This window comes from Nyctibius grandis, chromosome 2, assembly GCF_013368605.1.
Source record: "Nyctibius grandis isolate bNycGra1 chromosome 2, bNycGra1.pri, whole genome shotgun sequence".
In the NCBI taxonomy this organism is placed as follows: Eukaryota; Metazoa; Chordata; class Aves; order Nyctibiiformes; family Nyctibiidae; genus Nyctibius; species Nyctibius grandis.
The window spans coordinates 25,586,748-25,612,918 of record NC_090659.1 but is presented as its reverse complement, the minus strand read 5'-3'; the positions used below and the strand labels follow the sequence as shown (position 1 = coordinate 25,612,918).

The window sequence follows — 26,171 nt, the reverse complement described above, 5'->3', positions numbered from 1 at the left end:
CATTTACAGAGAAGATTTCATTCACACGTTGAAGACTGAGCTTTTACACAACTTAAAAGCAAACAACTCCCACTTCCCTTCTGAAGCTGAGATCAAAACCAGAAATAAAAAATAAGTAATAGCAAAAAATATTAAAACACCACACACTACACCAAAGCCACAAGATTTTCATCTTCCAAGCCTCAGTTTTAACTTTTGGAAAAAGTCACCATTACAAATACCAGAAGAGTCCTTGCCAGGTGAGATACAGGAAAAACACAGTAGCAGTTACAGGAAGAAAGCCCAGAAATTAAACTCCTTAATATAGGAAGACACTATAATGCCATATTTAACAAATGAAGAAACAGTACCACATAAAAACTTCCACAATGATGAAGTACAAACAGAATCATAAAAAACCTCTATGGTATCTGCTGAACTAGTGACAAACTTCACACTATTCATGTTGCACCACTCTCTAGAGCCTAGATATAATTAAAACTCAGAGCAGCAACCATCTGCAAAAGGTTTTAAGTGAACCAGACGTTAAAAAAATAAAAATTAAAAAATAAATAACCCAACCCTCCCCAAATGGACAGCAACAATGGAAATAAGAAATAACTCAGGTGTCTGAATGTTTGGCAGTCTCTACTGTTAAATAAAAGTTAGAGATAGGTCAGAAAAATAAACAGAAGTATCATTTTCTCCAGTCTTTATTTTTCTCAGTCCGACTTTTAGAGGATACTTTTCCATTTGCCCAAGGTGTTTCTGACATTCAGCTAACTGTTTTCTCGTATGTGTGACAAGCAATGCCCAGCCCTCAGCAAGGTAAGTTTTCAGTGCTCCTTGAAGATAGACTTCTGCCTTCTGTGGACCTTTCTTCCTCCTTTAAAAATAGAGATGAGTACAGAGTAATATAAGAACCTTTGCACCCATGAAAACTTTCTACACATTTTCAAAAAGTGGTGATGGGAGAGGAACACTGAATATGAATGCAGAACAAGATGCAGTGAACCATTATGCTATTTATTTTGCTGGTAACAGATCAATGTATTGGCCTACCTTTATGGGATTCACTTAAGCAAGCAGAACTGCAATTAAGTGTCAATGAAAAAATTTGGGTACAGATCTATCCCAAGTCAGAGCAAGTGAGGTGAAGCTACCTCCTACAAATGCAACAAAAGCCATCTCAAGTTTCTGACACTTAACTACAAATACGCTTATTCAACAATTTTAAAGCAGGAAAATGCTTAAATGAAAACATCATTTTATCACTACATAGCAGTTCTATGGTAGTCTTTAAAGCTAACATTTCTCCCTCAGGTGAAAATTTAAGTTATTTAGGAGAATCTGCTGCAGCTAGAAGATCAGACTGATTTAGTGAACATAGGTGAAAAGCATACCCAAACATGTTTTCTCAAAAAGTCACTCAGAACTCCCAAGTTATACTAAATGAGAAAAATAAAATGAAACAGAAAAGCAATGCAGGATTTCCTTTAGTGGAATTTACCAGCAGGGATAAACACAAAAAATATATTTGGAAATTAGGAATAAAAAAAAAAAAATCACTGTAATGTTCACAATGGGAGAAACAAACATTTTGCAATCATAACCCCAAATATGAAACTGATTACTCTCCAAAGAACAGGTGTATATATATATAAGTATATATAGTTAAGATAACTATAAACTGTGAAACAAGTCAGAAACCATGTTACAAAACAGGCTATAGTAAATGCAAAGCACTGTCTTTCCTCCCCACAGCCCATTGTCCTTTTCTCCCTAGAGAAGAAAGGATCAAGCTGAAGAACACAGGACAGTTAAAGGTAAGAGTACTAAATCATGAGATGAGAATTAGGGTTTGATATAAAGAGATTGCTGGTGGTGTTCTTTGTTTTGCTGAAATACAGCCTGAAACTTAGGGTATGTTTACATTTTTAAAAAATAGTTTTTAAAATTCCTTTTTAAATACAGAGTATTTTCCTCAAGGATTATATTCCAACTTTTAAAAGCTAATGTATTTAAAACATTTTAAACATGCATTTACATATAAAACTCTGCCAAGTCCTTTCCCACAAGCTTAGCTGAGCGAATTCTTCCAATATTCGTGTACATTTCAATGGTGGCATGGGACAGATCCTGTTTAAAAGAAAAGAAAGTATTATAAGCTTTATAGATATTTTTAGTAGCTATATGGTATTTCACGCAAACTCATAGCCAATAACTAAGTTACTACAACAAAATGGCCAGAATGAGTCACTTCTTAGATTTCTCCTTGCCCCCAGCACACAATATAGAGCAGTTTGTAACAGGTCATCTTCACTGTTTCTACAGTTGGTCATTATCCCATATCTGTGTTACAAATAACAGAAGAAAAAAGCCTATTAAAAAGTAGATGAGGCAACTCAAAACCACTCAAAAATAACAGACGAGATGCAGTTTCAAGAACTACTTTACACTTGAATCCTCATGCTTTTTTTCAAAGCACCTATTCTCAGTGACTATATCCCATTGGACTATCATTGCAGGATTATGTAGTGTATCATTTCAGGGTACACCACAGCATAACATATTTAGAACAATATTAGAGTTTGCCCCAAAGACTCACAACTAATATTTCAAAAACAAATCAACTACATACAGGACGTGGAACATCATTCTTTCACTAAAGCTGCACATAATACCATTAAGTATATAAAAGTCTGCAGTATGTAAACATACAATAAAACGCAAAATGCTAAGTTACAATCAGAATAAGTATTTGCGCAAGTGTGCCTTAAAGGAATTTTGCTTGAAGCTATGCAATCCCAAATTGAAGTTTCTCAGTCATCTTTAAGTTTAATTTCCAATGCAGCCACACTGTCTACATGTCAGCTTCCTTACCTTGCCCTAAGCTTGTAATAACAGCATCAAATCTTTCTCACAAAATTAGCAGTTACAACACACACTGCATACCACCAGCAAACTTTTTTTCTCAAGTATAATAATAATTTCTGGCCAGATACATAAAAACATTTCACATCATATTTACAAACCCGCAGCCTCTTCTGACTGTCAGTAACCTTCCACAGAAGCTCATGCTCCTTCACTTAGTGTGTTAAGAACTACTCTATCTTTCAAAACAAATTGCTGAAGAGCTTCCGTCTGCCTAAATATTTTGCAGAGTATCTGTCAGAAAGCATCTATTCCTATGGGACAGGAAAATGACCTAAAATGAGCTCCCAAAGCCCATTTTTGATGTTGCTTATGGAGAGCCTAGAAAAATAACTTCTTTCATTTAATAACTCAAACAATAGCCTACAATAAACTAAGTGATCACTCCTTAACAGATCAGTATAACCAGAGAGGTCTTAAACACCAGCTACGCGTGCAAATGAAAAGCTATGTATCCCCCAAAATTAAGGTACAAGCCAACATGCTTGTAGACTTGACAGTCTTACAAAAGATTCTGAAGTTGTTGCATGAGACTAGCCATTGAACAAGAACAAAGCCTTTTCTGGTAATAAGAGCTCATCACTTCTTGCTTTCAACATGTCTGAAAAGCTGTATTTTACTTTCCAGACTCATTAAAATTTTAAATGCAAATAAATTATCTTAGCTGTGTCTGGAAATTTTAACTAATTCTATGTTCTTCTCCACTGAATACATGGATAAAATATGGGTATACATAAATTGTATATATTTATGCGACAACTACATAGAAAACAATCTTTTATAGCATATCTGATATCTGAATTTCTGTTGCTTAAAAGTGCAGTCAGAAATACAAATAGGAATGGCAATTCTTTCATTGCAAACTCTGCAGATCCCACTTAGTTTCTTAAATTTAGGAAGACACTGCTGAATTTAGCAGAGATCTTCGGGTGCAAGTTGGAACTGAATATGTAAGAGCAGCTAGAAATTCTGAAGATTTTAATTGGTCCAGCTATCCAACTAGCCTTATAAAGAAATGAAGTATAAAAATGAATCCTAGTACCTTCAGACAAAATCTTTTGAGACTCTTTCTTTCAATAAAACTTTGTAAAATTAAGTACCGCCTAGTTTTCAGATTAAAAAAAAAAAAAAATGCTCAGTTTTCCTCCAACTTTTCCCGAGAAAAGTTTAACGGCAGTACTGCAAATATAAGAAATTTCAGAGGAAAGTTATTTAAGGGAAAAAAAAAATCCACACCCAAGAACCAAACACACTCTTGTGACAGTCAGGGTGTTTTTATTTTATTTAACAATCTTATATAAAAAAACCCAGAAGATCATTACAACGGCTTCTCAATAAGGGAGCTGTCAGGAAATAAACATACATATTAAAGCACAATGAGAATTCTAATGTTTCAATCTATGCCAGCTCCAACCCTATTATCCACAGATGTTCCACAGTTCATATAAAAAAATTCAACAGTATAACTTAAAACGGTGTAACACCCATTGCAAGATGCAAGTCTAAACCATTCAAAAGGAAGCTGAATTCACACATCAATGTTCTTTTGGGGAAGACTCAATTAATTCTGAATTCAGGATAGCAGACTATGATAGCCATAACACTGGCTTTTTTAATAACTAAATATACATACTTACAGATAATAACCTCCAACTTGTAACTGTAAATATTAAAGTTAATTCAAATATTTGAAACTTGGGGCCCATACAGGGTTCCACTTGTAAAACAAATCAGTCTTCTTGTGTTCAGTGTGTAAGCTATAACCTTTGACACCAAAATACAGAAATACGGATTTACATTCTCAATGTTATCTTCTCAGGCTTGAAAATTTTGGCCGCATTCAATCTATAATGTAAACACGCAAAACTAATATAAATAACCAAAACTCATACTTACTAAATAGTGTTTTTCAAAAGCTTCTACAGATGATAAGGCCTCTTTAAGTTTCTTATAAGGGCTCTGTGATGCATTGGCTTTAGTAAAAAGCAGAACAAGAGGTGTCACTTACAAATACATTCCTATTTTAATAACACATACACACACCCTTTTTCCTTCAGTAGAAAGTGGAGAGAAAACGTAAAACTAATTTTATGTGGGAAATGTCACTACATTTAGAGACAGATCATGAGTTTCTTCCCCAGGCTCTAAAACAAGCTCAAGAAAGGCTGTTTCACAACTCTCTGTGTGTGCATGCACATGTGAGTGATGGGTAGCAGGGTAAAGGCAAGCAGGAATATAGTAACTGTACTAACTTCCCCATACAGTATTTCATTACATTTATTCAACCTAGAAACACACACAATTGTACTTAAATACCATATTGTGCCAAGAGTAATATTCTTACAACTCCCCACTGCTGGATTTATAAATCAGCATGACAGAAGTATACTGTAATTTAAAGACATTTTACTACTTTAAACAATGTACTTCGAAGGAAAATGGTTAGCAAGACCAAGTTTTTTCTGAAGTAGCTTGCCCAATTTAAAAGTCTTTGCCAAACCAAATATGTGTCAATATTTCTAGAAGAAAAAAAAGCCCCCATTTTAAATAAATACAACAGGCACCATAGCACTGAATTAAGAATCATACAGTCTTATACCTGCAAGAGCAAGTGAAGCGTAAGCCTGTCAGCTAATGCTTCAAAGATACTAATTGTTCTAGCATATTTAATATCTGAAAGCTTCTTCCCTTCAGAAATATCTTTGCGAGTGGCCACAGGGAGTAAATACACTTGACTGTTCAGCCAAATAATCATCACTTCAACTCAAATCACTTTGTAGCTCCAGTTGCAGGTTCTCTCTTTGCATCAGATCAAGGATGCTCCATTTCTTTTTCAAACAATTTTATTTTTAATATTTGTCTGAAAGTATTAAAAACTTTATTCAAAACCAGTACTGTTCAAGACTATTTCCCTAAATGCTGACAAATGAAGTATTAATGGAAAAACTTATACTTGCAACAGTAAGGAGATGCATTGGTAATTTAAAACACTAGACACATTAGAAGAACTTGTAAGAGACAACAGAGTTCTGTCAATGTTTATATATGTGTAGGGATACATGGAAATCATTATTACTGATGTACTTATATGCTATGTATTTAAGACAATGTCAGTTATTAGAAAGAATGCGTACATTCCTGGTAATACCTGTTTCAGGGCGTTCTGCTCCCAACCCTGCTAACAGATCGACAGTTCTGTTAAGGTCTTCTGAATTGGGTCCCTTCTCTGATACAAGTCCACAAAGATAACCCAGAGATTTTAACTATAACAGAAACCAGATGCTTGTTTTCAATAGGCTACAAAATCATGATAAAACTCCTTTTATTCTCTTACATCATTCCTGCAATACAAAACATTTCCACTGCTGTCATATTATACTGCTTGTAAGATCTGTATTAAAGTTGCTTCATGGGAAGAAAGTAGAGAACCTTTCAAAAGTAACTGTTATTCTCACGGTAGAAATTAATTTTATTAAGAATTAAATTGCACGTAAGTTATTGACTCAAATAACATTAGAACACACGCATATACTCACATGTCCCTACGTGCATAACACCTAATCAGAATAAATCCTTCTGGCTTTCCACATAAACACAGGCAAAGCTTGAGATGTTTGGCAGTTATCACCAAAGATAATTTCTAATAACTGTGTCTGTATTTTTGAAAACCATATAATCAAGAAATGCAGGCAGTCTCCAGTATACTGATTAGACAAGCTTGCAAATTCACCCAAAGTACTGTATTCAGGTGAAAACCTTATTGAAAAAAAAAAGATGATTAGCGTAACTAAACTGAAAAGGCCACTTTACAACTTTTACTTTATGGTAAGGGGTGATAACTGAAAAATTGCAAATTATTACTTATTTGCCTTGTCCACAAGCCACCAAGGGTAACACCTTTAATGAAGTTAGGGGCCTATTACTACCACACTAACATACTGAAGAAATAATGAACTACGTAAACAGATTGCTATAATCTCCATTTATAATGGTACATACATCCAAATCTAGGCAGCTTCTCCTGCTGTAACTGAAATTCATGCTCGTTCTCTCATTTGACACGGGCTGAGTTTGTTCTGGAGTTTAACTAGCCAGTCATTATCAAACTAGTGGCGAGGAGGAGACAAAGAGGTGAACACACCCTAGTTATTCCCAGGCCTCATCTAAGAGTGTCAGAAGTGGATATAAATCTGGATGTCTCATCTAGGCTAGACTCAAGACAATATACAGAACCCCATGTTAAATTCCACAATAAAAAGTGCAAAAATCTGTTCCACAGAAACAAATGGTTTACTTCAAAACTGTAATACCACAACTGCAACACATCATTTGCTCACCTTCTCAGTGGCATAGCTCCATAAGCCAACTGTGTGGGAAACATTTGCATCTATTTGAGCCCTATCACAGCAGCCTTCTATTCTTTGTAAGACTTCCAAACAACTCAAAAATACCCAACAATCCAAAGCTCCAGGAGGAACAGAGACCTGAAGATGAACAGATAAAATTAACTGGGAAATAAACATTGGTCGGATGAGAAAATACTTCAGCAAAATACTTTACTTGATACAATGTAGTAGAGCCTCTTGGAAAAGCTTACTCTAAGAATACACAAAAAACAGGCCAACTCTCACTACCTCATGAATAATTTATATGTATTAGTTCATGAAACAAGGAAGCTAAGCACCTAAACAGTTAATTATATTAACTAGATTTGATATATTCACCAAGATGAAAGAGAAGGAAAAGAGGACTAATAGGTACTACTACTTGGAAAAATTCCAAAAAATTTGGAAACTAAGCCTAAGGAAAGCGGAGTTAGGAAAAATTTCTGTAAATATACTACTACTTTCCTAAGAAGACATCAGATCTAACCGAGACTGAAATTAAAAAACCTGAAAAAAAGAAAATTAATCTAAGTTTCCTTCACAACAATAACTTTGTTAATCAAAGGATAAGACATCTGTCATGAACAACTAATTAAAGAATGGAGATAACAAACAAACAAATAAACAAAAAAACCCCACACACAGAAATGGAAAAAAAAAGAAAAAAAAAAAAAGACCAAGAAAGGATCACTAGAGTCAGGACATGATAGAGAAAGACAGGAGAGTTTGATACTAGAATATTTCAAGAATCAAGATAAAGATGGCCATAACTAAAGATCTGGAATATGATCACAATAATGGTGTCTCAAAATCCTGTTCATTAACAATGCAACAATATTCCTTTCAGAAAGACTATGAAAGTCTTGAAACCCATAATAAACTAGGTAATTAACTAATGTGATAGGAAAGTTCATCATGCAAGCACAATGCATTTGATAAAAAAAAAAAGATCTGAATTCTGAAAGAATTTTCAGGAAGATAAAAATCCTAAGAATAGAGTAGTTTAGATTTCTGCTATGCATCTAGATGTCAAGCCACATTAAGAGGTTTGCCTGTATTAAGAAAAATGATCACAACACGGATAACTACAGGGTATGCACAAATAAGTGTTACTGTCTCACAGCCTGAACACCTGCATTCAGTTTGGATCAACACATCAAGACAGAAACAGCAGAAATGAGAAACAGTGCAGAGAAGAGCCCCAAACACTGGGGGCACGGGACAGACTTGGAGTAGAGCAAAAGAGGAACTGCAGGAAGAACCTTCAGAGATTTAGAAAGCTGGATGTATTTTATTTCAGAAAGAAAAAAACAACAAAACACACACACAAAACATACCATATATGGGAATTACATGTTAGTTTTAGAACACACACAAGTGTCTGCAATGCATCTGAAGTAGCTTTTGTTTTTAAATGCAGATGAACAGATGGAACTTATGCAACTTACTACCACAATGTCAGACAGGCAAAAGTTAGCAGCTACTGTTATAATAGCACAGATAAAACTAACAGAGAACCAGACACCCACAGGATTAAGGACCTGAATGAGTCACAAGGTGAAATCCAGAAACATTCTCATGCACACTACACTGTTCTTAGAGATGTATTTCAATTTATAGACATCTGTGGTTATACATGGAGGATGATCAGCATACAACATCCCTGATAAAGCCTCTTTAGAGGATTAAAAAACACCAGCAGAAACTAAAGTATGGAGGGAAGAGGGGTAAAGCATGGAGGTATGCAACATGACAAAAAAAGCTTTGAGCGCTGTCACTTCTTTCTATCTCTTTCTTCTGTCATTGGATGAGATAGCCAGAGATATATGCATAAGACAGAAGAGCATTACTGGGCCCCAAAAGGAATCACAAAGAATGAACAATAAAAGTCGATCAAAGCAGCATCCAACTTGCATGGCAGTAAGAAGCCCTACTGTAGATACCATTTCTAGTTCAAAACTGCTTTTTGCTACAGACTACTAGCCTGCATATCAGCGTATTAACCACTCTGCCTTATTTTCTTCAATATAACACTGTTATAGATTTAAATGATGGGAATTATAGTTCAAGAAACTGGTAATAAATCCAGGAAAGAAGCAGATAAATTACCTCCCAGCTTAAGAAGTTAACTTTCCAGGTGAAGACTAGAATACTTTAACTAAATACAGGTTTGGGTTTGGGATGTGATGTCTCCAAATTTCTTTCCAAAGACATCTTCATGATGAAACATTCAACTATAGCACTGTTACAATCTGTTATTACAGCATCATTTTGACAACTCACAGCCAGTGCTTACTGTATTCTGGTCACCGACATCTAAACTTCAAAAATCTTGTTAGATCATCATTGGATAAAATCATTCACATAATGGAATATATTACACTGACTCACTTCTAATAGCTTGAGTTCTTGCACACAGTTGTGAAGAAGCTCCAATGCTCGCTGGGAAACCTCCCATGGCCTCTGCAGGAAGATTAACAACGTGCACTGGCGAGAAAACAGGTAACTACGCAAGTCCAGTAGAGTAGCTTCTTGATTCTGAATTAGCTCTCTCTTCTCCATGTCTATTGGTTTTCGCAGAATTAAACCATTCCAGCTCCTCACTGGCTGGCAAAAAAATGTCAGCCAGTTTGCACCATCTAAGTAAATGAAGTTAATAACCGAGAATCAATCACTGCTTTCTATCAAAGCCTCTTCCTCCTCTCTCCAGAGGTTGTGAGCTGGCTCATTCTTTCTAAAGTTTATCATATGGATAAATGACTTAATGTCTTAACCTTAAAAACAAACAAAAAAAAACCGCAGAACTTCCACAGCTAAGTCGATGTTCTGAAATTCAGAACATTTAAACCCCATGGGCATTTTGTCTTAATTGCATATTTGTTATTAGTATAGTGGCAATCAGTTTGTAACGTTTCTCAGCAATTAAGCCTACCTGAAGTTCAAAATAAACAAGCTTTATCTACTTAAGTATTTCTTACTCAGCCATCATTGACAGATGTACCCCCACTTTCAGGTACAGCATCAGGTTCAGTCAGGACAAATTTTTCACTGCAATTATTCCTGCACTATATTTTTTACCAGATTCATAACACATATCCGATTGAGGCTCTTCCATAACAAGATATGCTTTAGCTCATTAAAACAGTTTAAAGTTATCTGATACTTCTTGCACAGTAATTTTTCTTGAAGAGAAAGTTAAATCTGCTGTAGGGCAGATTAAGCACATATTTCTGTTCAGGTTTTTAGTGATTACCAAACATCTCATGTAATTTGAGGCAAAACTGAATGCATTTTTCCAGGAAGCTCTTTATTGAATAACTTAGCAGTGAGCTGTGAAAACAGCAACTGTGTCCCAGCCAGATCGATGCTTAAGTTATTACAGAGTTTCAGGGCTCCATTTGTAACAATCATTGAATAAAAGCAAAATGCAGGTTTTCATTAAAAATTACTTCTAAGCCTCAGAGATGAAAAACAATATTTTAATAGAATATAACTGATGTACTCTTGAGTTTGCATACAGCATAAAAAAAGAGCACAAACTGCCTAACACATCTTCACTGCAATGTACTATCTTTTTCTCCCATGCACACATATGGTACCAAAAGCACTGGGTTGTTTTAGCAGAAACATAGTGAAGAAATTACACTTTACATTTATTTAACACTTTAAAGACACTTACCACCAGCCCCAAAGTTGACAACGTATTGAGAAAACAAGGCATCCAGTTCATCATACTGCACTAGCGCATCCTCAAATTGCTGCAGCATCTCAAAGACAAAGGCCAGTTCTTCCTTTTGACACACAAGCAATACAAGGAGCACATTACTGGTATTAATAATGTCTGGTATTAGGACCCTCATCCACACAGAGGTCCAGGAACTACTTTTTCCAACATTCTTCCCCTTCCAATATTCACACACATAGGAAAACTTGCCCTTGTAGCAGATGCACCATTTCTTCCTAACACAGGGAGGTTCACAACGGAAGATTAAGTCATACAGCTATGCCAGTAAATTCTGTTGTGTATTCAAATCCTGATTCACTAAGATATTATTCATACATCTATTAAAAGTTCATGTTTAAAAAAAAAAAAAAAAGCTGAAGACTCATCTCCCATAATAGTAATAATTTTTTCCCCTCGCTTTACACTGTGAAGGCATCAACTGCAGTATCAATAAGGGTTCAGTTGTACACAGAGAAGAGAGCCAAAGCGGTAAGTAGAAAAAGTCTAAGAATTAGACATATCATATGCAAGAGGTAGCACATGAAGCCAAAGGAGACATGAAGATGAGGTGGAATTGGTGTGGAGAACTGTACAGGGACCAGAAAATTCCAAAGGAATCATGACCTTTAATTCTATTGAACAAGAGTTTCTCATTTTTCTCTATACCAGCTCAAATAAAGGCATATTTAGAAATATTAAAAAAAAAAATAAAATTCAAGGCATTCTCTATATGGATTACTTCAAAATAGAAATTTCTCCAAAAATCTTCTCCATACATACTGGTAATAATCTAAAAGAAAGCACAGCAACATTCATGTTAAATACTAATTACAAGTTTGAGTGTCTTTGCACAGGCACAGTACTGGGACATTTACCCAAAATTCAACAGCAACTACTAAAACACTTTATAGATGCAATTTGTTTGCTTCAGTTGAGTTGGTAAAATGTTGACAAGCCTGAAAAGATTCTGCTTCTGTAATAGTGTGTATTACAATGTAACACAATGTAACACAAACCTGCTACAAACAAGATCTACAAATGCTGCTTTCATACCAAGCTTCATATTTCCTGACCCAACCCTCAAAGAATGAGCAGAACATTAAAAGTACCAGCAAGCCAGCTACAACAAAAAAAGCCATTATTAAAACTAGAACTCAAGGACTTTCTTCAGTAAAAAGAGTGTCTTACCTGGACCATGAAATACTCGCAGAAGCTCCACCCTGGCTCAGTCCTTTTCTCTCTCAAAGTTCTCATGTCATCTTCAAACTTGCCTAAGTTTTTGGTAAAAGACATGAGAAGTAATGTCCTGAGTTTGGTCAGGAAGGCATTCCAAGATTCCTGAGAACGGGAAGAGTCTTTCAAAGGGTCAGAAAGTACCACACATCTGTAAAGAGATTGATGGAAATAATTTTCGGAGGTAAACATAAAATTCACACATAAATGCACAGTTGAATACTGTGCCTGACTGATTCAGAGTGAACAAAATTTAGTTTTTCATTCAACACTAATCAGAGGAACAAAACAAGGTTATGTATGTTTGTTTGTTTAGTGGGGTATGTTGGGGTTTTGGGGTTTTTTTGTTTGGTTGGGTTTTGGTGGCTTTTTTAAAACTTTTCATGTATGTTCAAGTCTGTTTACAAAGAAGAGTTATGTGGTTTTCCACAAAATGAGTACTATAAAGCTTTACTTTTTTTGAAGCAAATAATGGATACATTATTCCAATTACTTAAACATAAGCAATGCTCTAGCTATCCAAGAAAAAAAGTCTGCTTTGCAATACAATCAGCAGAACGGCAATTATAGTTACTCCTGGCAAGGATTACGCAAGATACAAATCAAGATCCATTAGATCACATATAGTCAGCCTTTCTTAAGTCACTTAAAATAATCCTCCGTAATATATTCTTACAGTATCTCAATTTGATTTTGCATATCCTATGTGCTAAAAATTCCTTTGCTTTTCTCAGAAAATGCCATTAATTCACAAATAAATCAGCCTTTTTTTAGAGCATTTTCTTTCCTCAGTTTTTCTATCACAATTTAGTAACATTCCAAAACTACTGATATCTCTATAGGCAGGAAAATCTCTCATCCAAGTAAAACATAATTTCTGATCAGAAAAGTCATCTCACCCTACAGCAAAATGATTAAACCAAGCCAATCAATCAGTTAGAAACCAAAAGCGAACTGAATAAGTGTTGTTCAAACGATTTGCCCAAGTAATCCTGTAAAATACCAAACACTGTCTAGGTACAAAGAAAGTGCTGTCAACATACGGTGTGTTATAACATGCTGATCTGCCAGTCACTGTCAGCTCACACCAAAGTACAGTGAGTGCTTCCATCTACCCTTTTCAACTTCAAATGTTTATCCTGTCACTCACTCTTAGAAGGAAAATCTCCCATTTAAAGTTAATTCTTAAGGTTAAAAGAAAAAAAATGTAATATATAATAGATTCAGTACAATATTTCAGAATAAGGAACACAGTATTTAATAAAGGTGGTTTCAAAATAAGATTTGTGTAATTTGTTGACTTTAATGAAAGCAAAAACTGTTTCAGATATTCATTATTATTTTCCTTAGAATAAAAACATCTGAAGAAACCGGCTTTAAGTCAATAATCTCATAGCGGAAAGGTGATTAAGTGAAAGGCAGAAAGTACAATGGTAAGAAATAAGCCCTATTGGCTTTCTATTCCCCTCTCACCTCACTCCCACTACCTGTGGTTCTGGTAACATTTTTGCAAGCACCTAAGCAAAAAAAAACCAACCCCTGAAGTTCTAAAAACTAATTATTACCACGCTGTTCCCCTTAAATCTCTCTCAGCCAGGAGGAGATACTTGAAAGCTGTTTGAAACACATTTCAAAGCCACTGTGAATCCAGGAAGAACTGAAAATAAACTTCTCCCTTTATTGCTTGTGTCAGTCTTCTTCAAAGCATAGATCTTATGGTACCATCAGATTGAATGCTGGACATCAAGGAAAGTCCTTAGATGAGCAAGAAACCTGTCACATAGGGAGCTGAGTTTTTAAATCAGCACACTAGTCAAAGGTTAAAATGTCTGCGAGTAAAAGAATGCTTACCTGTCACTTTGTTTGTTACAGAAGTCATTTCTTATTTTATCTACTATAGAGGTTCGGGGAAGGATATTTGTTTTGTTCTTTTTCTTGGCATCACTCTCAACTACCACAATTAGCCAGTCCACCGAGTTGTGAGCTTTGAGAACATTCTGCCACTTGGTGATGTCATCCTTGACTGCAGTCTTGTACACTTCTGTGTCCTGGGATGAGAAGTGGTGAATCACCAAATCAAACAGACATTTGGAACAATTTCAAAAGGTAAACTTTGTTCCAACAGAAGACAAACAGAAAGGCATCTCTTAGTGACAATAAGTTCATTTACTAAAAGAAATCAAATGAGGCAAAGTACAGCAAGGTTTTGGTCTTTTAATTTTTTTCTAGTATTTGGTTAACATAACTATATCTTAGTATTTGGTATATTATCATTCTTTAGATTACTGAAATTAATATTTTTAAACATAATTTAAACTCTTATTTTACACATTCTTGAACTTTACAACAAAAACATGCTTGAATTTACAAAGCCGAACTGTTTTATTCTCACATAGTAACAGAAGTGTGACATCTGTGCCTTCTGACACTGCTCAAACCTTAAAACTTAAGGCTTTTTCATAAAAATCAAAAACCACAGAAGTCTGGCACTTTTTTGGCTTCTGGGATGGTTTTAAACAGATCAATTCAGACAACTCTTAAGGCTGTTGGATACTTTTTGATTGGTCACAGATCAGATGTCACCTTTGTCCATCAACTGGACAATTAATTCACAACAGAGGCCAACCAAAAAGCAGTGAACTGCAGATAAACAGGATTAAGACATTCCAAATTTTGCCCAGTTTAGACTGCTGACATGTATTAATACCTGACACATATGGAAGATAAACTAAAGAAAAAATATATATGTTAAGAACTAACATTGACTAGATAGATCATAACTGAAATAATCTGGCCACATTTCTGTATTGGAAAGCAAGCGTGCTGTGCTACTGCAGTAACACTGTTAGATCTTGGGTTTTTTCGTGACAAAGTACTGAAAATAGGTTATTCAAAAGCCTGTCGTCTTAGCGTCAAGCAACATTGCAAAGAAATACTGCTCATGGTAAAAAAGTACTCGAGCTGACTGTTTCATTTCCAATATACTGGGTATGCATGCTTATGCAACGCAGACTTAATTGTTCAAATAAGCACGGAAAGCAAATGAAAAATACCAGACAGCACAAGCAGAAAGTAAAAATAATTTCATTTTTAAATCTGAGTACTCAGTTTTTCATGATGTTTTCCTAATACTTACACAACATTCTGTCCAATAAATATGAAGAAAGGGAAAAGTCAAAAGGGCCTTATTCCCCTCTTTGGGTAGTAGCTCCTCTTTAAACTGAACAAAGTTAGATTCTAGATGAATCATCTTCGGAGCACGGCCATAAGACCTACAAAGTTTAAAAAATTAAATTAGTGGACAAGGCATACATGGCAGAATACAAAAAAAATGAACATGTATTTTGGGGAAGAGGAGTAAACTGAAATACTCTGGTATTGGCAACTCACAAACTACACTTACTGCAGTTAGTATACACTTAACTAAAATTTGGTATCCCTTGAAATGAAATAGATGCTCCTTTTTGCAAGAACAAGAGCTAGAAGCTTTTCAGCTTTCATTAAAAGATTTTCTGTATCTCTAGGACTTCTAAAAGTAAAAAATTCTAAGTAAGAAAATTCCCAAAATATTTTTTCCCAATCAGAAAACAGCGTGCCATACCAAAGTTTTTGCAGGAAAGTACATCTAATTGCACATAAGTTCCACCTATATTCTCATTAAGAAGAAAGCATGTCACTTTCAGAACATGGCTGCCAAAGCACCTCAAAGCACACACCAAGACAAACCCACAAAGCACAAAACCAAAAAGAGAAACACAGCATTACTGTCATTTTTCTTTAGGTGAAGTTCAACACATCTGAAGTGTGAAAATGATCATCCTGAAGTGCTCAACATTTACCTTGATTATCCGAGTTCTCCTTTCCTCAAGTCAGTTGCTATATTCAACTCAATTTACAGTATGAGCTGCTCAGAGCACAACAAATCCACACTTTCTCAAGTCTAAACACACACACTGAAATAGTATCACAGAATAAAATATAAGTTTACCTCCTCCATTCCATGGGTTCTCTAGGAAGCTGCTGAGAAAGTGTAGGATATAAGGAAGTAAATAAATTCTGATCTCCAGCACCTGAAAGTGAAAGGCATTAATCTATTATCATGTGCAAATTATAGAAAGAGATTAATAAACTATATCTGTGGTTAGGCTTCAATCACTTGGGCTTTGAACAACTGCATTAAATGGAACACCGTTGGAGTAAATACTTACAGACAAGATGGAACAAATGTAGGGTCCACCATACAAAAAAAAAAAAAAAAAAAAGTATTATCAGTAGCCTATGAATATCAATTCTTAAGTTCTATTCCTTTGGGTACAGGGAGGACATGACAAGGAAAAGACAGGCTTAAACTAAGTTCTTCCAACATCTCATGGTTATCAGCATCTTTGAGCAAATAGATGGTAAACTCTGGAACAAGGTATTTAGTCAGTTTGAATCCAAACTGACCAGTCGACCATTCTAGCCAATGCATAATGCCCACTTAGTCTTTCATGATACTTAAACAGAAGACACGGTATTTGACGTCTGGAAACAGATACATCCAAATGAGAAGAGAATAAGGTCAAAAATATATTTGACACTGCATTTGATTATAGTTCTAAAACCTGTTATGTCATGTGCACTCTCTAAATCTGGGAGAATGAGCTGGCCCATATTAGTTTAACGGTATCACTTATTAAATCTCTCATCTGCATGTTGTCCTGAATAATCACAGCTATTGCTCCCTTCCCTGTACTTCCTCATCTTTGGCTGGCTGCATTCTCCTCTACCAGAGACTGTAATTTAATTCTAAAAAAATCCTTTATTTCCTCCCACAGAGACTCTACTCTTGCCCCCCCCACTTCACCAGGATCTCTTGAGTTGAAGAAACACATTTTCCAATTAAGATTTTAACAGGTATATACGCAATTCTGCTATTTCCTAGTAGTTTTCCACCTGTTTCCTTTTTACAATCATCTGCTATTGTACAGCCCAGCCTGAAAAGAAAGATCTTCTTCTTACCTTCCTGTAGAACAAGGAGCTAAGGCTGGAGAAGTACCTGACATCCTTTCTTCTCCCTCCCACCATGCAATCTCATCTCCTGGCATGCAGCCACAAATTACCTCCACAGCAGTTTAGCATGCTTTAGATTATCCTGGGAACCCTTTTCTAGTCCACTCGCCTTTTCCCAATTCTCTCATATATACTGTTTTGATCACCGGCCACTAGCATAATTCTATCACCACACAATTAAAAAAAAAAAAAAAGAAAAATGAAATTTTAAAAGTCTGATTAAATGCCAGAACAAACAAAATTGCTCTTCTGATGTCTGACCACAATAGCTATTATTCAGTGATACAACTTCCTAGAATAGTTAAAAAACAAAATACAAACAAGAAAACCCACTCTACTATTAGCGCTTTAGCCTTAGTCTCCAGAAAGCACTTTATTCTTGACCCTGCACCTTCATCCTGCTCTGTCTGAACTAAGTGTACCACACAAAATCTTATTTAAGACTTTAAACAAATGTCTAAAATGAATACCAAAGCTAGTCATGCTGTTAATGCTGTCTCATACTAAGTTACAACATCTCTATGAGCTAAGCCATGGAGAACAGTCTATTGATTTGCAACTCATTACTGCCCACAGAAAGTGAAACACAGCTTAGTGATTTAGCAACAGCATGATGACCACAGCAAAATGATAGCCCATGAAGCCTGAAGCCTGACTGAAAGAATGAATCATGTAGTTTACCTCTGGAGCATAACAAAGTGCTCTTTCTGTACTGCACCTAGAAATCCCATGTATGCCACAAAAAACTCAGAATTCAGCCTCTTGAGTAAAAAAAAATTATTCCAGAATACAGAGGAACTACTAAATGATAACATTCAAGCACCCTGCTATTCCAGACAACCACATCACATTATCAGCTTAAGAAAGGTATATTTGCTCTAAAACCAGTCAATTTTTCCTCCTGCATTGGTTTTAAGGGCGTATAAAATACACATAAGAATGTGTTTTATGATCAGGGCAAGATTATCCTGTAGGATTAGAAGAAAAGGGAGAACAGACCTTCAATGCAAAACAACATTGGCTATCTTTTGAACACAGATCAGACACTGCTACCACATATTACAAACACCTAAAGGGCTATAACATTTCAGGTTCTACTCAACTAGACCCTGCATCCACTGCAATCAGCATGTTTGAGCTGCCCAAGTCAAGAACACTAAAAATGAAGTTATCAGCAAGCAACACTAGCACAGCACTGACACAGAACAAACATGAAGACTAGTTAGTAGTAAGTACTTGTAAGGACCATAAGACTGGCAAGGTGCATATTAAATTGTTAACTGCTTGCTACTGGACTGCGGGGAGGGAGAGGAGCACCTCACAGTAAGTAGACAGTAAGAGCACAACCTTCCCAAAGAACAGAACAAAAAAACCCTGAAAGATCACTCTAGTTTTGGAGTGGTGGTGTGCAAGAGTCCTATGACTCAAGAGACCTTAAGCATGCCAGACATCTCATTCTCTTCTGTATATATGGCTCTGAACCATTAGGAGTTGCTGCATCCATGATTTACTTTCCAAAATATTTAAAATAAATAAATTAATAGGAAACCAAACCACTACAGGAATTTTTCCTTGTATCTGACTGAATGCTGTGAATTTTGAATGAAACATTCCAAAACCACAAATAACCCTGGAATTCAAACTTACAGAAAATCCCAAAAGTCTGCACAGAAGTCTGAGAATTGCTTCAAAGATTTTGTTGTAGTGTTTTTTTTGGGGTGGTGGTGGTGGTGGTGATGGTGGTTCTTTTGGATGGTTGGTTGTTTTGGGGGGTTTTGTTTCGTGGTTCTTTTTAAAAAAAAAAAAAAAAAAAAAGAAAAAGCAAAAAAACCCCACACAGACAGACTAATGTGGCCAGATACCTAACCACAGCTGTATCACTGCAAATTAATTTCAGTGGATGGGTCTCAACACTAAGCCCTCATTCAAAGGATCCTCAGTAATGGAGGAAAGCTGCTCCTAGCCAAAGTGTGAAGGATGATCAGATACAGCTGAAAAGGAGAAGGAAGGATGTGCGTAAATGGGAAAGAAAAGTAATTCTGGAATCCTATCATGACTAAAACCAAGCAGCTTTCTAGAGAAGGGTTTTCTTCTTTTAGAATCGACACAGTTAAATAAGACCTAAATATCCAACAGAGATGATAACTAGGGAATAACATTAAAGAGTCATCCTTTATCACTGAAAACACAAGAAGTGCACATCTTGTGTTTTATTGTATGGTTTGTCTAATACAATTATTTTATGAATAATATTAATCTAATTAGATTTATTAGATTTATAATATTTCAAATTTATACTTTTCTTTACTATTTTAAATATATTCTACAAATTCTCTAATTTATATTATAAATTTAATAAATCTTTTTGATTGTTTTACTTTAATACTTGATTTAGTTATTTTTTAGGAAAAAAAAAAAAAGTTAATCCATAGCCTCTGGAGCACCTATCTCAGCTTTTATACCATGTATGTCTGAATTAATCTGCTCCCTATCTGGATGTCAACACACACACCAAATACAGAAAAAACACAGTAATTCTTTAAGTGATGCCACTCCAAGGATAGGGTGATTCTGGATGTGAAGTGGTAACATTTATTTTAACTAACAAAATAATAGAAAACAGTAATGTTCAAATGACATACATTAAAAAAACACTTCTGGAGAAAGGGAAGAAGAAAGCACATTTCCTTTCTTTCCACATTACAAAGTCCAGAAGGCACACCCTTTGCCACTTATCTAAACACTTCACAAACAAATTAAGACAAACAAGTATCTGTCCAGAAATCAAATGCAAATAAAGCAGCAGGACCTTAAAAGGGTTTTACGATAAGCCTAAATCAAACACCAAATCAGACAGCATAAGTTAAAAATATTTCTACGACCTTCAAAGCCTCGACATCTAAAAATGTTAAGATGGCCACGTCAGGCAAAACAGGAACAAAACTTATTCAAGTAAGTCTTGGCTGTGAACCTGTCTATAAAAACTCATTATGTAAACCAAGTAAAGAATGTCTATATCTTTTGCTCAAGGACAGGCTGTATCTCTGTATAGCAGTTCATAACCATAAATCTAATCGTGGGGAAAAATTCTGAAAGTTGTGTTAGCTGAGAACCGAAATGGGCACCTGAGGCCAAAACGCCCTTTGTTTGGGTGATAACATAATGCAAAGGTGACTGAGTATCCTAGTCAATACAGCTCCAGAAGACCACGTGAATGTCCAAACTACTCATTTTAAAAATTTTATGCTATTGGTCTCATATTTTCTTTTCCTCCATTCTTTCCTCCTTGTCTTTCTCCCTGACATTTTGGTAGATCAAGTCAACGCAGCCATCCTCCCTTCCCTCTGCCCCTGCCTAGGACACTTGTTCTGCTGCAAATCTGTACAGGAATGATATGAGAACCAGAACAACCACCTTACCAGGACTCCCAGGAGGAACATGCACTCTTTGTGGCAGCTGTCTGACACAAAAGAACCATAATATTGACATTTTTTAGTTTGATGCCTGCCTAAAAAACACCAAGATCCCCAAGAATCTATTTTTTTTCCTAACACTTTCCCTATTTCTTAGATGCTCACCAGCTTTGTCACTGCAGTACCTGAATATCCCACAATTAATTTTTTTCCTCTAGAGGAAATTATCCCAACCCACTAACTACATGGGCAGTGTAAAACAAAAACTCCTGAGGTCAGATGACTGAAGCATACAAACATTTTTCTTTGATACCAATGACAAACCCAGTCAACTGAGATAAAAGGCTTCAAATACCTTTAACAGAGCTCAGTGCCAAGACTACACTTTGGTGTGGTTTTGTTTAGTTTTTATGCCCAAATATCAGTCATAGCTAACCCTTCTGATCCCACTTATTTTTCCACTGGTAAAAAGTTCTGCTGTGAATCTTTTTTCATAATTCACTAGCCTTTTATAAGTGGATCCATCTGAAGTTTTAGAAGGCTGGTGGGTTTTTTGTATTTGTTTCTTTTAAAGGTCCTCCTCCCCCTCAACCCAGGTTCATGTTCAAAAGAGGTCTAAAAATCAAAACACAATGCAGTTTAATTGCTATATAAAAATCTTAGCTGATTCACCAGAGCCTGCAGAAGAAAATCCTTTTAGTAAAACTTTACATCTTTACTTACCGCTGCACTACTAATTCTGTAAAATAGGGGTTAACACTAACAAGAATAAGCTGCTGCTTCTCATGACATATATAATCAGGTATTTAAGTACAGAATAATACTGTATCAACTACATGATAGTGATGACTTACAATGCAGACAGGTGTCCTGTTTGAGAACAGGGAAAATGCATTTATAGGATATAGTTGTTTAAACGGTCTCCCTAGCAGCAAATCATTCTAATCACTTGGGCTACATGCCACTTCTTGTTGGCACGATTTTTATTACGTCTACCTACTAGTAACAGAAGAACTTCAGAATCAAGCTGTTCCAGTCCCAAAACAATATTCTTTACTGCAAGCATTTATTTTCACTCCAAAAAGATGTAAAATTCTTCCCATCCTCCCTTTACTTTTATTAACCTTTTCTGTTTATGCTGCTCTTGTAGATATTTGCAAACGTTTTCCATTCTCGGGCCTACAATGATTTTGCTGATGGTTTTGCTCTTGCTGTATCACAACACATTCTGAACGTGGACCACATGAAAGCAATGCATCCTTTTCTCTCCAAAGATTATGCATAAAGTTCATTGTACCAAGACAGAGTATTGACAGTGAGAACAAACGTGCACACACACAATATAGAAACAGATACTACAACAACTGCATGAAGATAACTACAAAAGAACAGCTTGGTAGGAAAGCACTGAAAAAACTATTAATTACTTCATTTAGCAGGATTATCTTCAGTCTTCAGCTTCCTCTTCATATGGTTAGACAGAGCTAGTAATTTAAGTGCAAATCAGCTACATAAGGACGAGTTCTTTCATCAGAACACTTGGTTGATATATATGTGCAAGAGCATTAGATTAAAGTTCCAAAGACTTTCTCAAATTGAAGTTTCAAATAGGATTCATGAGAAGGAAGCAACATTGTTTAGGTTTCCTAGGAAAGTAATCTGCATTGTTTTAAAGATTATGTCAAGTCAATACTGCAAAGAAACTACCCAAGTTCAAGATGTCCGATGCAAACACTCAACTCACCTCTTCAAATAAAAAGCAATTAGTGATGCCAAAAATAATACTTCTACAGTAGTAAGAAAGCTAGAAGCTGACTCAAAGTGCTTTGTAAACATACAAGGTCTGGTAGCAATGAAGATAAATTGCTACAAACTTGAATCGAGAGTTTGCAAGGTAATATGCCAGAGCGAGCATAACCACAGTTGGACACGGAAACTCCCCAGTGGATTTACAATCTAGTAAGACCAACTGTATAAAAATGTGATTCAAACTAATTTGGAAAGGAGTCATCAGGGCGCTCAGTCCTAACTGACAAGAATGATTTAATACTAAACAGGATGTTGCCATCTTGAGAAAAGGGACAAAAAACATAAAGGAACAGCATCTTTCCGTGAACATACTTTTTCCACCACTTACAAAGTATGGTTGTCTGTTTGCCTAGAGAAAATGTCTTTAGAAGTTTTTGGTTAGACGGTTTGCCTAGCCGAATTCTATCAATCTAAACTCTATTAAAACTACAACGTTTTTAACAGTAATACAAATACCATAAATGCAAGGCTAATGCATCTACACACAAATCCTGAGGACAAAATTATTAAGTTACAGTACTGACAAGAAAAGAGTAGTGACAAAAACTGCATTTACAATTGGCATCAAATATACAAGCACATAAAAACATTTGTTTGCAAAACATCTCTGGTATGCACAGTGTTGAAAATAAGTTTCATTCCAAACAAAACTCTCTCTTCAGTTCTCCCTTATTAAGAATAAAGCCTAAGTGTTAACAGAAGTATTTCATGATACAAATGTTTACCTGACAAGAGATTAATCTAAATCTTGTAGCAAGTGGAAATACTTATGTTCTGAGATACAACCTCACTTAACCTTCACGTAATCAAAAACCAGCCCTCCCCTTGCAGGTCTGTTTTCCCCTCACGTGCACCTGCTAGGTGGGGCAGTTATCCCAGACAACTCCTACTGCCTGAAATCAGAACCACAAAACAAAACAAAAACTGTATTTGTTGAACAGCTTCTAATATCGTGGCTTTGAATGCGTTTTCCAACAAACCAATACCGAGCCAACAATTCTTCTCCTGGAAGACCAGGCTTCACCTCCTCGTAAATCACTGGCAATATAATGCTTAGAAGAGCTTTCCTTCAAGTCAGTTATTTTTGTTGAATGCATTTGTTTCAAATATTAGTCTCCACTAAGTACTCCACTTCTCCTGACAGAGAAAAAAAAAGGAAACTAAAACAGCAAAAGCAAAACACATTCCCCATTAAAAGCAACTGGTTTTGTTTAAAAATGGTAGCAAGTCACCCTTACTACATTCACCAGAGAGGTCATCTCTGACCACTTTTGCTCAATTAGCCTTATTTTCTGAATTAGGTTGTCTCAGACCAAGCCATTCTAGTCCATACCAGTAAAGATACTACTGTCATGCTTGTTCACAGCCCCAGAAATGATTCCTTTAGTCCAGGAGCAAGGCATACAAATGATACATAACGTTCACCTAATATCTCATTTGTAAGTATGCTGCTACCATACTGTATGGTGATAAGTCCAAAACATTTTGCAACCATAAAGTACACTCACTCACTATATGAAATTAATATTGTTTTCGATATCAGATAATTGGGCTTGACTGAAATCTGATTAAACTTAATGTTTGGAATTTTGAAAATTTCCATGCACAAAGAGGCCAGAGTTCTTTTCTGCATTTACCAACAAAAAAGAGAGCCCGAGGTAAAACTGTATGTACTTCAACAGACTGAAAGATATGTTACTTACTAAAAATCATACAGGAACAGTAAGGACTGACACACAACACCACGCTCCCCACCCCTTCCCTCCACACACACGCAGACTCTCCAGTTCTGAAAGCCAGCAAATCTAAACAACAATCCATCACAGCCGGAACAATCGCATAACACCAACAAGGAGGGCAACGATATCCTTTAGATGTTTCCAATATGTACATTTTTCTGACTTTAAACCTGAAGTGAAATAGATTTCAAAAGTCTTGAAGTAGGCGAGTGCAGAAGATTCAATACAGATAGCACTGACTTCAGTTTATGAACTACATCCAAAAAAACAAGTTTAAGAAAGAAAAAAGCACATTTATAAAATAGTTTGAAGAAAATATATATATACACAGAGTTGCATAATTATATAGTTATGAAGTTGGATATTTTTTCTAAATACTAGTATCAGTCTAAGGCCTTAATCATCAACAGATGGTTACTCTGTAATAACACACACCTGTGAACTAGTTTCTATTTCACACACACATAAAGCATTCCCAGTGTTTTACTGATAAAGTGCAAATGTGTAGTTGGTTATGTCATCAACAGAGAGACTCCTGACTAAGAACAAACAGCCACTGGCTACCTTTTGTTGAAAAAAAAAAAAAAGCAGCAGAATTCTCTATGCTGATCTCATTCACCGTTTTAATTAACAGCATTATAGATGCAGTTCACGTACTTGTTTTAAGTGAACTTTGTGTGCAACCCTCTATACCTGTAAGAGCATAGGAGCTCACGTTTTACATCAGGACCAGGTCCCAGCTGTCTGCCTCTGACACCTGAAAGAACTAATTCATCGCTGGCACCACGCGATCCAGTTTGTTAAATAAACTGTCTCAGAGATACAGCCAAAGCAAGTAGTTAAAGATTAAACTATAATGTCAGTGGGAATCCATCAGTGGGAATCTGCCCTCACCACAGAGGATGTCTTACTTCTGACTTCTCTTACCCAGAGCAAAACTACACAAAGCTCGCTGGCAAGAAGTTTGAGGTTTAAGGTTTATTGTCGTATTTGAATCTCTTCCCCTAAGCACCTGTAAGCATGACATTAGTTGTTGTTATTTACTACAGCCCCGAAACACACAGAAACAAACCCAAGTTTGTCCACTGCCGTTAAAAGTGGGGACACCAGCAAAGAGGCAGCACCCGCCACCGCAGCCCCTTGCAGGTGCTGGGTCCCTCAGCCCCAAGCGCCGGCACCCAGAGCCGCGGGCAGCCCGGCACCTCCGCGGGGCCGCCCCTCCGAACCGGCCGCTCCCCGCCTTGCCCCCTCCCGCCCTCTCCGCGCCCCGCACAGCCCCCGGGCTCCAGCGCCGCGGGTCCGCCCGCCGCCGGCACCACCGCCGGACCCCGCCCCGGGCCGCCCTTCACCCGAGCCCGGAGGAGGGCACCGGCCAGGGCCCCCCGCACCGCTTCGGACGGCCATTGCTACCCCGCCCTCCCTCACCCAGCAGCGACCGTTAACGCCCGTCTCGGGGCGCGCGGCGCACTCACAGGTGACGATGGGCTTGTTCTCCATGGTGTAGATCACCGGGGGCTTCTCCCTGCCCTCCTCCTCGGCGGCCGCCGCCGCGGCGGGGTCCATGAGCGGGCGGGGTCCTCAGCCCCGGCTCCCCCGCCCGCCCGGCGCCATGGAAACGCCGCCGCTCCCCCCCGCCGGGGGGCTGGGACAGGCCGCTCCGCCTGAGGGCCTGCTGACGCCCCCCCCCCGCCTTCCCCCCACCCCCTTCCCCGCAGCGGCGCTCCGGAGGGGAAGGCGGGCGAGCTCATCCGCTTCCTGGATCACCGGCTGAGCATTACCGCTTCCGGGGAGCGCCGCGGCCCGCCGGTGAGGGGCGACGCCGCCCGGGCCCAGCGCGGCCGCACAGGGGTTAACCCGGAACAATGGGGAAATAAAGGGGAAGCGCGGGGCCGGGGCGCGCCGG

The 26,171-nt window shown here is 37.1% G+C and overlaps 1 protein-coding gene across 1 annotated transcript in view; it reads right to left on the bottom strand.

Annotated features, from left to right (window-relative positions):
* Positions 1–25,924, bottom strand: part of TRAPPC10 (trafficking protein particle complex subunit 10) — a 44,031-nt gene extending 18,107 nt beyond the window's left edge. Inside the window, exons 1-12 of the mRNA XM_068425100.1 lie at positions 25,741–25,924; positions 16,244–16,325; positions 15,392–15,527; positions 14,107–14,303; positions 12,211–12,406; positions 10,978–11,089; positions 9,690–9,937; positions 7,251–7,397; positions 6,062–6,176; positions 4,810–4,886; positions 2,027–2,118; positions 725–865 (exon numbers count right to left, since the gene is read on the bottom strand). Of these exons, the coding sequence (XP_068281201.1) occupies positions 725–865; positions 2,027–2,118; positions 4,810–4,886; positions 6,062–6,176; positions 7,251–7,397; positions 9,690–9,937; positions 10,978–11,089; positions 12,211–12,406; positions 14,107–14,303; positions 15,392–15,527; positions 16,244–16,325; positions 25,741–25,831 (1,634 nt within the window). The 5' untranslated portion in view covers positions 25,832–25,924. The remainder of the gene's footprint in view (positions 1–724; positions 866–2,026; positions 2,119–4,809; positions 4,887–6,061; positions 6,177–7,250; positions 7,398–9,689; positions 9,938–10,977; positions 11,090–12,210; positions 12,407–14,106; positions 14,304–15,391; positions 15,528–16,243; positions 16,326–25,740) is intronic.
* Positions 25,925–26,171: the final 247 nt, after the last annotated feature.